Consider the following 11751-nt stretch of genomic DNA (forward strand, 5'->3'; position numbering starts at 1 on the left):
CATCTGAGATCTGACCTGAGTTTGGATCCTGGCTTTGCTTTTATTTGCTGTGTGTTCTTGAGACTGTCACATCACTTCTCTGAGCTTCAGCTTCCCCATCTGTAAAATGGGGATAAGAATATCTACTGACAAGGCGACCATAAGGTCTGCACAATAAGGAGAATGGAAAGCACCTGGAGCGCCCGCCACTCAGGCGCGCGACTGCTGTGAATGTTCTGGTTATCTTTCCTCACGAAAGGGTTGAGGAGGTGGATTTCTGTGGGGTACGAAGGAAGATTCTTCTAGGGACTGGGGTTGTGCATTGCAAGTGCATCCGCCATGCTAAAGCCTCACGCTCGTGTCATGTAAGTCTCACAATAATCCTGTGAGGTCTTTACAATCATTATGGCCACTTCACAGATAAGAGGAGTTAGGTGACATGGCCAAGGTCACACAGCTGGTAGTGTCAGAGCCATTGTCCAAAGTCGGGCTTTCTGACCATGCTCTGGTGGATGACGCTGATGCCATGGAAACAGGGCAGTGTAAGACAAGGAGCTCCTATGAAGAGTCAGGGATGCTGCGGGGCAGCCCTTGGCTCTGGAGTGGAAGGCGGGCCACGTGTCCCTCATGCTTCCTTTGGTTTCCTGGGCTCTGCAATGCCAGGAATCCTGGAATAGCTTGAAATCAGGTGCTGGAGGCCCAGACAGAGGTGATGATACTTTGAAGGAGCAGGATGTAGGGGCAGCTGGAGCTGCAGCCCCAGAGCTTGACCTTACCTGGCGGAAGGACTGATCTCTCCAGAAGCTGCAGAGTCTGGACCCAATCCATCTGCAGGAGAGAACGGGGTGGGAAGGAAGCTGGGGCTCTCCTCGGTGTGCTCTTTGCATCTGCCTCCCCAGGGCAGCCCCTGCAGCATCCTGGGGTGTCCTCGGCGCTCACTCACCTGGGCTGAGCCCGGGGCCCTCCTCTGTGGGGCTCTCAGGCCACTCCTCAGGGGAGCTGGGTATCACTGCTGCCCCTTCCTGGGACTCTTCCTCATTCCGCTCTTGCTCTGCAGTGGCATCCCCTGGCTCCTGTATTGGACAGGATCTGTGTGGGCTCACAGCCAAGCAAGCACATATCCACTGCTTTGTGAGGACCTCAGAAAGATCTAGAAGGCAGCCAGGAGTCACAGTGCTGCATCCCTGTTTCCCACCCCCCACCCCCAACCCAAGGCTCTTCATGTCCAGGAGGAAGACTGGACCTTCCCAAAGGAATTAAGTGGGGAGGACTTGCTCCCTGGCAAGCTGAAGACTCCAGAACTTGTTGAAGGTGAGTCAGGGGGTGTCTTCCTCTTTTCTGAGTCACTCACCACCAACTCCTTTGTTTCAGGTTCAGCCTCTTCTTTCCCATCAACCTCTTGAGGTTCGGCCTTAGCCTCATCTTTCTCAGCAGGCTTCTTCTGAGAGTCAGTCTTGGTCTCTTTGTTGGCAGCCTCCTCCCCAACGGCCTCCTTGGGTTCTGGCTTGTCTTCATCCCTCACCTCAGCTTTCCCCTTAGACTCAGGCTCGGCCTCTTTCTCATCAGCCTTCTGCGTGTCTGAGGCCTGCGTGTCCTCCTCTTTTACCTCAGCCTCCTTGGGTTCAGATTTGGTCTCTTCTTTCCTGTCAGTCTTCTCCTGAGAAGTCACTGTGGCCTCTTCCTTTCCCTCATCTTCCTTTTCAGGTTCGGCTTTGGCCTCTTCTTTCCCACCAGCTTCCCCCTGGGATTCCACCTCAACCTCACCTAAGCCGTTGGCTTCCCCCTGGCATTCCACGGGAACACCATCTTCGCCTGGTGTTTTCCCCTGCTTTCCCGCCCCTTCTGGAGGCTCCTCTTTGACGGTCTGCCCAGCTGTGCCTTTGGTCTCCTCTGCAGAGTCACCTCCTGATATCCTGGGGTCCCCTGTGGTTGAGGAGACGGGGACCCCGTCCTCAGAGGGCTTTCCTTCCTTCTGCTCCATGTCTGGAAAAAGACAAGAGGGCCTGCTTATGCCCCGTCCCTGCATGGGGTGAAGACCTCACCCTCCAAAAACTCTTGTCTGGGAGTCAGGATGCCTGTAGCTCAGGCCTGGCTTCCCCACTACTTGGACATAACCCTCACATGCCTACTTGCCCTGGGGTAACATGAAGGCTAGAGTATTACTTTCCCAAAGGTTGGGCAGTTGGGCCACATCTACTTGACGTTGGGTGGTGTTTACCCAACATCCCCCACCCCTACCCACCTCGTAGCTTATGACTTTGACTTTGGAGAACATTGACTCACATAATGCCTTTTGGATGATTTTGCCTCCCTCTTTCTCTCTCTCTCTCTCTCATACTGACGATTGGACCCAGGGGGACTAGAATTACAGGCATATACCACTGTGCCAAGAAAATTTGCCTCTGTTTTTATTCAGCCAGTGAGGTGCTCACAGTTGGATCCTAGCATCCTGGAACACCTGTGGCATAATTGCTGCTGGCCCCCCTAGAGCCCAAAGTAGGCAGGAGTATTTAGACAGAATTATCTCTGTTTTGGTTTCAATGGTAGGTATTTTTACAGTTACTATTTCTGGCAAGTGATATTGAGTTTCCATTTCCAACAGTGATATAAAGTGTCTTTTAAAAATACATTTATTGAATTTTAAAATAAGTTAATTCAAAGGAAGGCATTCAGGAAATTAGAGTACAGGCAGTGCAGATGTAACTAAACCATAGAGGTGGTGTAAAAATGCCTGAAATATGGGAACCCCTGGGCCAGCTGGTCTCGGAATCACTGCCAACCTGTGGTTCTCAGAAAATGTGGGCAAAGAAGAGCTTGTTTTGGTGAAGAACAGACTTGTACTCAGGCTAGCTTCTGCAGGGAACTCTCCCCCTCCAAGTGCCCCTGGGAGTGTATGTGGGAGATCGTTTTCCTATTTAAGTCCTATGTGTACTATCAGATCTACAGTAACAGGTAAGTAGGGCGCACTTTATCCTCCTGACTTTCTTGAGGGTGTAGTTAGAAAGAAAACAATCCCCAAATAAAGCTCAGGGCATGACTCAGGCAATAAGAAAAGTGGTCACTCTTGTCACTGGCTAAAAATACTTCCTGCCCTTGGCAGTACTATCTTTCTTGGTGATAGTGCCCAGGGCACCTGGGTAATCAGGACAGAGTACAGGAGGCAGGAAGACAGGCAGACAGGGACAGGGCTCTGTTCCTGTCATCCGCCTGGGTCTTACTGTCCCCCAGATCAGAGTGCTGGGGCCCCTGGATTTGGTGCCCCCAGCATTTCCCAGGAAGGAGGCTGGGATTCATAAAGATGCACAGTCTGCAGATTTCACCCTCCTGCCCCTTCAAGGTTCAGCAGAGTATTAGAGTAGTCAGTTTCCTCTTAGGAACATGATCCCTGGCGGTGGCATGAACTTCAACAGAGAACAAGGAGGTCCTGGAGCTGACTTTGATCCCACCTTTTAGTCACCGACTCTGAACGCCGATCAAGTGCCTCTGACTGTCTGGGCCTCGATTTCCACTGACAATGACAGGCTTCACTGGATCAGATTCTCTAGACTGTGCCGTGTGGGAAATGAGGGTCTCCTATGATCCCAATAAAGTTTTCCACGGGGGTGGGAGAAAGATGTATTCTCTAACCAAAATTGTTCTAGAAATAACCAGCTCTTCACTGGCCCCTCAGTAGATTTCCGATGTCACTGGTAAAGAAAGCCTAACTTCACCTAAATCCAATTTACCCGCTTTCCCCTTAACTCCTTTGCATGGACTTTTTTCTTCTTTTCCTTGTTTTTTCTTGTGGGACTGTTTTCCCTGCAGATCATCTACTGCTCCCTGGGGCAGTACCTCATCCAGCAGGAAGAAGTATGGAGCCGGCTGGTCTGAAGGAGCCACACACCCCTTTCCCTTCCTGCTCTGCTCCTGGGTGGAAGGTGGGTGGAGAGGTGATGAAAATCAGTGACCGAGGGTCTTCCTGGGATCAGCCCCGGCTCCCACTGTTTACTCGTGGTGTGATCTCACGCAAGCTATGGTACCCTCTCTCAGTTTAACTTCTGGAGATAAAAATAGGCCCCACTCCCTGGGGATGATGGAGGCTTCAGGAAGCCAGTTTGGAGGGAGCGTGGCACACATCAGTTCTGAGGGTGGAGGTTGGATGCACCCAGCTCCATGCCAGATAAGGTCCTGACCTGGCCTCGGGGGCATTTATTAGTGAAACAAGGAAGAGAGAACTGAATGTCAGTAAGATGATAACAAGCCCTTTTTATACCTCCAAGTGCAGCAGCGTTTGGCCAGGACGTGCTGAGGGCTCCAACGCCCTTCCCTCCATTTGCGCGGTGGGGGCAGGCAGGGTGGGTTTGTACACCCCGTGGCCATCCTGCGTGCTCATCCCCTCAGCTCTCCACCCTCCAGACTGATCATAAGTAGATGTGGAGTGACAAAGTTCCGACTGTTGAGAGGCGGGGAGGACACTGCCCGCCACCCACTTGCAGTTCTGCAGCAGTTGGCAGCTCTGCCTTACCTGGCCATTCCTCACTGTGACCCTTCTGAATAGGTGCGATTGGCCCACTTAACAGACCAGGAATTTGAGGTTCAAGGAGTTGAGGCCCCTAAGACTAAAGTCACTGGTGAATAAAATGGCCCAAACCATAGCTAGAACGCAGGTCTCCTGACTCCCAGGGGAAAAGCCGTATCGAATACAGGGCTCCTAATAGACCCTCAGCCCAGTCCCCTCAAAGGTCCCACAGCCCACAGAAGGGACATGTCACCTGTGGGTACAGCCGTCAGGTATGGCTGAGGAACTCTCTCTTCTAAGTGCACACTACTAGGTCCCTCGTAAAAGTTTCTCCACCCCCTCCTTCCTGTCTAACTCTCTACTTCCTTCCTCCTTCCTTCCTCAGGAAGCCCCTGTATCATCCCTGTTTTGTGTCTAAAGCAGCACTGCAGACAGCTCCCTGGACCAGAAAGAAGAAACCCAGGTTCCAAGCCCTGAAAGTCTGTTGCTTCTACTGATGCCTCCAACACCTGCCGCCACCCAATCCGTCTTCTAGTGGGCCTGAGGTGCCACCTCTCCTGACCTTGGTCAGAGACCCTCCCTTGGAGGTGTCCCTTTCAACAGCTTGGAGTCCACCTCCCAACCCAACTGTACTGGCAAGCCCATCAAAGCCCCCTCCACCCCATGAGGTCCTCCTCATGGATGGCCACCTGCAGGCTACTCTGTAGGTGAATTCAAGGTTACCCAACTTCTCAGGGTCAAGTCCCTGTCCCCTGGCATCTAAAGAGAGTTGACATGGTGGTGGAGAGAATTAGAGAGGAACCTGGATTTCTCTAATTATAGGATTCTTCATGGAAGCTCCGGCTCTTAGAAGGTGGAGTAGGGGTTGGCAGATGGGAGGGACACCAAGGGGCCCAGGGCTTCTCTTACCTGCAGCCTCTGCCTGGGGCTTGGGAGCTGCCGCCTTCCTCTAGCTGAATGTCCTCTCTCCCAGGCCGCCTTTAAGCCCCAGTGGCTTCTAGCCCCCAGCTCGTGGGGCCCGCCTCCGGCTCTTCCTCTCCCCTTCCACCCCACCCCGCCCCCACTTCAAGAGGTCTGGGCTGCCTGAAGAGCATTGTTTACTGCCCTGTTGGTACAACACTTTCCCCTAGACTGGGAGGCTCAGATTTCCCCTGAAGATCTGACAGGTGGCACCTTTCAATCACGCTTCTTCCTCCCTCCCTCCCTGACCCTAGCAGCATCAGTGCTGCGATTACCTTCCTTCCCAATGTGCTCTGGCCCTGGGGACCCTGACAATCACATGCAGGGCCCATGTGGAACCTGGTTCCCAGCCCTCTGGCTTCCCAGACCCATCCCAACCACCTCGGTAAGGTCTTCTGTGTTCTCCTAGCCCCTGGCCCTCAATGCCCCTCCATATGGTCCCTTTCACTCCTCCTCAGACCAAGCAGCTGCTGAAGAGTGGGCTGAGGGGGTGAGTGGGGCAGCTGCTGAGACAGAAGATGTGTCTCAGTCTCATACTGAATGGAGAGATTTGAAGGGGGAGGGGCAAGGAGAGGAGTGATGGAGTGAGCTTGGGAATCACTGGATGTGGAGTCTAGAAAATGCATAACCCCTGGGTTCTGTTCTGAGCAGAAGTAAGTGGTAGGCTTTGAATGCATTTCTCTACTGAATTGCAATTTTCCTCAGAACGAAACCAAAACATGTCTTTACCCTCACTCTGTGTCCTATGTTCTAAGGAAGGTGCCACTTTGGAGAATGTGGGATAGAGACACTACTGCCACTTACAAGACTTGTGACTCCTCCAATTACACTTTCCCAGTCCCCACCACTCAGCCACTGGCGGGGCCACTAGAGAGCAAGGGCCTCCTTCCTGTTCCTTAAATGTATGGATTCCTTTCCAGACTCAGGACTGGCTCTTTCTCATCCTTCTGGACTCAGCTCAAATTTCTTTTCCTCAGAGTCTTCCATGACCTTCAGTTCTCTCCACCATTGCAGCCTGTTTTGTGTTCTTCATAATACTTAATGGAATCTAAAATTACCCTGTTCATTTCCTCCTTCTCTGTCTCTCACCAGACTCTAAGCTCCATGAGTTCAGCGAATTTATCTCCTATGCTCATGACCATATGTCCAGGGCTTTGCAAATTGCTCGGTTCATGTTAGGTGCTTAACAATAAACAGTGAATCAATTAACAAATTAACCTATCAAGAGAAATATGGAATAGGAACTGGGGTCCTAAGCCTGGGATGATCTGGAAGAGAGATCATTTTGTGCAGCCAGGTTTAGGTACCAGTGATCAAACAGCCCAAAATGAATGGCTGCTGGCTGCCTCTAGAATTATGTTCCCTTCATCCAGAGTTTATCTGCCCAAGACTGGTGAGCACTTCCACTTATCTCTTACTGTATTTTTTTAAAAAATCCATTTCTTTTCTCGTCTCCTTGCCATTAGATACCGAAACCAACAAAATAGCCAGTCATCGAAACTTATCTTAGACAATTCTTTTACTCATTAAGTGGCTTTTGTGCCATGTCCCCACCCCTACTAGGTGCTGGGGACATAGCACTGAAAACAACAGAAAATAGGCCCAAACAGATCATTTTAGTGTGGGGAGATAGTAAGCAAGGCAATAAATAAGTAAAATATGTAGTATATCAGATGGTGACTGATTCTACAGAGAAAAGTGAAACAGGAAGAGGATGGGGAGGTAGGCATTTTTTTTTTTGGGGGGGGGGTGATGCACTTTTAGAGTGGTCAAGGAAGGGAAGACAGAGGTGGTGATGTGGAAGTGAGACTGAACATGGACTATCTGGGAAAGAGCATCCCAGGCAGAGGAAACGGCACTTGGAAAGAGGGAAGCGTGTTTGGTGTGTTTAAGGAATAGCAAGTCAGCAAGGCTGGGGCAGAGCGCTAGGGCAGGAGAAGAGTTGGAGATAAAAGGCAGTAGCAGGGAGCTGGCATATCATGTGGGGCCTTGTTGGTAACTCTGTCCCTTTCACGAGTGAGGATTTTGGCTTTTTGCTCTGTGATTGGAAGCCATAGGAGTGTTTCAGGTTGGGAAGTGATATGGTCTAACTTTAGTTTTTGACAACATCACTCTGGCTGCTGTTTTGAGAACAGTCTGAAGGAGAAGCATGGGCAAAAGTGGGGACACCAGCCAGGAGACTCACTTAGTGACTCAGATGCAAGATGTGGTGGCTTGGACCAGACTGTCAGCAGTGGAGGTGAGGAGAAATGGTGAGGGACAACGACAGCCGTGATGAAGATTGAACCAACTTTCTCTTCAAGATGACAGAGATGGCTCATCCCAGGGTGGTCCAGGGAAGACACCTGTCTTGGTCATCTTTGTACCTTTCATGAGTGGTCAAATACCATTGAGGACATTCTGGGTGACAACTCTTTGTCCCTTCCTCTGAAGCTGAGTTCCCATCCAAGAAGATGATACTGTCCCATGGTGAGTGACAATACACAACTCCCCTCTGTAAGGCTGGGAATAGATAGAACTCAGGGTAGAGCGAGAGGCCAGGGTTCCAGCACGGTGCTGACAGAGATCAGCAGTTTTGGATGACATATCCGAAGTCCAAGGATATTCTCACAAGCTGAAGCTATCTAAGCTGCCTTTTGCAGGGACAACTGGAGATTCCTACTTGAAGGTCTCCAAATGTCCGACTATAAAAGTATAGGAGAAAGACAGAGTCTCATAGTAAATAATAACAATAAAATAATGATCAATAAGAACAATGATTCTCCAGGTGTTTTGGGAAGGGGACATGGGGAATTGTTGTTCAATGCATATAACATTTTAATTATGCAAGTTGAAAAAGTTCTAGGAATCTGCTGTATGCACAGTATGGTGCATATAGATAATGATGTTACATTGTACATGTAAGTATTTATTAAGTGGGTAGATCTCAAATTAAGTGTTCTTACACTATTTTAAAAAAGACTCTATTGAGAATTGGGGAAAACAGAATATTTGCATTAAATCATCTTAATAAACTTCTATATGGGGACTGGGATACAGCTCAGCCTGTATGTGGTCCCGAGTTTTTGGTCTTCAGCACTGCAAAAAACAACAAAACAAAACCAGAAAAATTATAATTTTGAGGGCCTGGAAATAGAATTTTGGGTAAAAGAAGACTTCATTTGTTAGAGGTAAAAATAGAAGAAAAAATATAATCAAGTGTTAACAATTGTTAAATCCTGATGATGGACATATGGAAGTTCGATAGATTGTGCTTTCTACTTTTCTGTATGTCCTAAATGTGCCCCAACAAAAGTCTTTTAAAAAGGATGAGAACAGGGGCTGGGAGATAGCTCAGTCGGTAGAGTGCCAAGGCCCTGGGTTCGATCCCCAGCACGGAAAAAAAAAAAAAAAAAAAAAAAAAAAAAGAATGAGAACCATGATTTCTTTTTATTGAGTATCTGTCACGGATTATTTTCTTTATTCACATTGTCTTTTTGATTTGTTTTCCTTTTTGTAGCAATTTTAAAAAACATTTTATTTTGAAATAATTATAGGTTCACAGGAAGTTGCATGAATAGTACAGACAGACCCTGGATACCCTTCACCCAGCTTCCACTGAAAGTTAAATTTTGGGAAAGGAGAAGGTGGAGGGCAAGGGTAAGTACTGGGGACTTAAATGGAGCAAATTATATTTCAAGCATTTATGTCAAACTAAATCACCATGTTATGTATAACTATTATGAACCAATAAAAAATAGTTAAATCTTACATAGCTACATATAACATTGGAGCCAGAAGAACTGACATTGGAACAATATAGGTGTATACTCCTATGATTTTTTTTATTTTTCCAGGAGGTGTTAGGAATTGAACCCAGGGCCTCACACATTCCAGGCAAGCACACACCACTGAGCTACCCAGCCTTTTTAAAATTTTTAAGATAGGGTCTCTCTGAATGGCTCAGGCTGGCCTCAAACTTTAGATCGTCCTCCCACCTCAGCCTCCTGAGTAGCTGGGATTACAGGAGTGCACTCCCATTCATAGATTCCTGTAACCACCACCATCGGGACACAGAACCATTCTATCACTGTTAAGATCTCCCCTGTGCCACCCATATTTCCTTTCCTCCACAGCCTTCACCCCAGCAACCACTGATCTCTTCTTCACCTCGTCATTTTGATAATGTTATTTAAATAGAATCATACAGTATGTAACTTTTCATAGCACCTAATAAGTATCCCATTTAAAAGTCAGATTCCTCCTGTAAGAACCCCTCTCCTTTTTCCATGCAGCTTTTTAGTCGTTCACAATATGACTCTATTTCCAAAAGCAAAAATCACGGCAGGATATGTCCACCAAAACACCTGTATTGGGGGTTCAGAGTGTAGCTTAGTGGTTCACTGTATGCTTAGTCTCTACAAGGTCCAGGGTTCAATCTCCATGACCCAAAAAAATCTGTCAAGAATATCATAGCAGCATAATTCACCATGGCCAAAACTTGGGAACAACCCGAATGTCCATCAACAGAGAAATGGATGGGTGAATTCTGGTATATTCACACAAATACTAGACAGCAACAAAAAAAGAATGAATGACAGACATAAACGACAGTTCAGATGAAATCTTACAGATACTATTTTTAAAGACATTAGGCACGAAACAAAATAATGCATACTTTTATTTATATGAGGTACAAGAATAGACAAAACTGATGGGATAGAAGTCAATAGTGGTATAAGATCTAGAGAAGGGGTATGGACTGGGAAGGAACATGAGATAACTTTTGAGAGTACAGGAAATTTTTATAACTTCATCTGGGTGTGGTTATATGAATATAAAATATTTTTAAAATTAATAGATGTGTAACTGCAAGTGTAGCTCAGTGGTAGAGCACTTGCCTAGCATGTGAGAAGCACACGCACATGCACACACAATAAGTCAAGTTTAAGATTCATGTGTTTTACACAATTTACTGAATACCTGTTATTCCTCAATCTCAAAAGAATCAGGACATAGACTTCTATGAAGATGAGTCCTTAGTGCAGTAATGGAAGCTTGATGTTTAAAATTAAGACTGTTGGGGCTGGATGTAGTTTGGTGGTAGAACATATGGTTAGCACGTGCAGGCTCTGGGTTTAACCCCTGTTATCCCTACCCCACATCAGACAATAATATCCTTACATTTAAAAATATTACAAAAGGACAATAATATCCTTACATTTAAAATGTTCACCCCATCTCCTCCAGTGGGCAAGGTATTCTTGCGTCCGTCATAAAATTTCATCTTGTAAACGAAAGGAATTTATGGCTCCGGGCGTCTAACACGAGTTGAATAAAACAAATTTTGCACTTGTCTCCTCTTTTTGCAATAGCAACCATATCTTGCTTATCTTTGCAGCACCTGGCGGAGTGTGTGGGGAGCAGAAATGTTCAGTGACACACAGCCAACGGAGCAGGTTCACAAATTTGTTTGCACGTGGAAATCACCTGGGGAATTTGGGGGCGGGTATGGGGGCGTGTCGGTGCTGGGGATTGAAGCCAGGGGCGCTTTACCACTGAGCTCCAGCTCCAGCTATCTATCTATACTATCTATATCTATTTATATATCTTACCTATCTAATTTATCTATCTATATTTTTAGACAGGGTCTCACCAAGTTGCTGAGGGGATCGCTAATTTGCTGGCCTCCCTTGCGATCCTCCTGCTCAGCCTCCTGAGTCTGCAGAATTTTAAAATTTGCTGAAACCTCAGTGATTCTTATTTCATTGGTAATTTGGGGGGCGGGGTCTGGATCTTGTTTTTCTTCCGGTACTGGGGCCGCTTTGCCACTACGCTCTATTCCCAGACCCGCCCCCCTTTTTATCATTTAACTATTTATTTATATTCTTTTTAATGGTAAGTGGTCACAATACCTTTATTTTATTTCTATGTAGTGCTGAGGATCGAACCCAGGGCGAGCGCTCCACCACCGAGCCACAACCCAGCGCCTTAACTTCTTAGTTTTGAGACAGGGTGTCGCTAAGCTCGCAGGCGGGCTTCGAACTTGCGGTCCTCCTGCCTCAGCCTCCAGGGCTGCTGGGCTTCCTGGCGGGCGCCACCGTGCCCAGGTGAGAATCGCTTCTTTGTTTTTTTAAAGCGTCCCAGCTGATTTCCAGGTGCTACGAAAAGGAAGGGCCGCCGTTTGGGGGTGTTCTTCCACCTTCTCGGGTGACTTACGCCCAGGTGGGCGTCTTTCCGACACCAAACACACTCAAACTTCCCGGCTAAGCCGGCTGCGGGCGCTCTGCACCCCACACAAGCCTCTATGGTATGTTGGCGTCCCCTCTAGCATT

The 11751-nt window shown here is 47.8% G+C and overlaps 1 protein-coding gene and 1 long non-coding RNA gene across 5 annotated transcripts in view; one reads left to right on the forward strand and one right to left on the reverse strand.

Moving 5' to 3' along the window:
* SMTNL1 (smoothelin like 1) overlaps positions 1–11751 on the reverse strand; it is a 29877-nt gene that overhangs the window by 4846 nt on the left and 13280 nt on the right. The window contains exons 1-4 of one of the 4 annotated variants that reach the window (XM_079102301.1): positions 7623–7888; positions 1331–1962; positions 923–1052; positions 756–807 (exon numbers count right to left, since the gene is read on the reverse strand). In XM_079102301.1, coding sequence (XP_078958427.1) covers positions 756–807; positions 923–1052; positions 1331–1962; positions 7623–7758 — 950 coding nt within the window. In that variant the 5' untranslated portion in view covers positions 7759–7888. Of the gene's footprint in view, positions 1–755; positions 808–922; positions 1053–1330; positions 1963–3810; positions 4695–4730; positions 5263–7622; positions 7889–11751 lie in introns of those variants that run through there. The other 3 variants (XM_079102300.1, XM_079102298.1, XM_079102299.1) reach the window with 3 other exon arrangements.
* LOC306639258 lies at positions 7784–11677 on the forward strand. The gene is made up of 3 exons (XR_013757582.1): positions 7784–7906; positions 8974–11187; positions 11353–11677. It is a non-coding gene; the product is annotated as an uncharacterized lncRNA (long non-coding RNA).

This window comes from Sciurus vulgaris (genome assembly GCF_902686455.1).
Source record: "Sciurus vulgaris genome assembly, chromosome: 11".
In the NCBI taxonomy this organism is placed as follows: domain Eukaryota; kingdom Metazoa; phylum Chordata; class Mammalia; order Rodentia; family Sciuridae; genus Sciurus; species Sciurus vulgaris.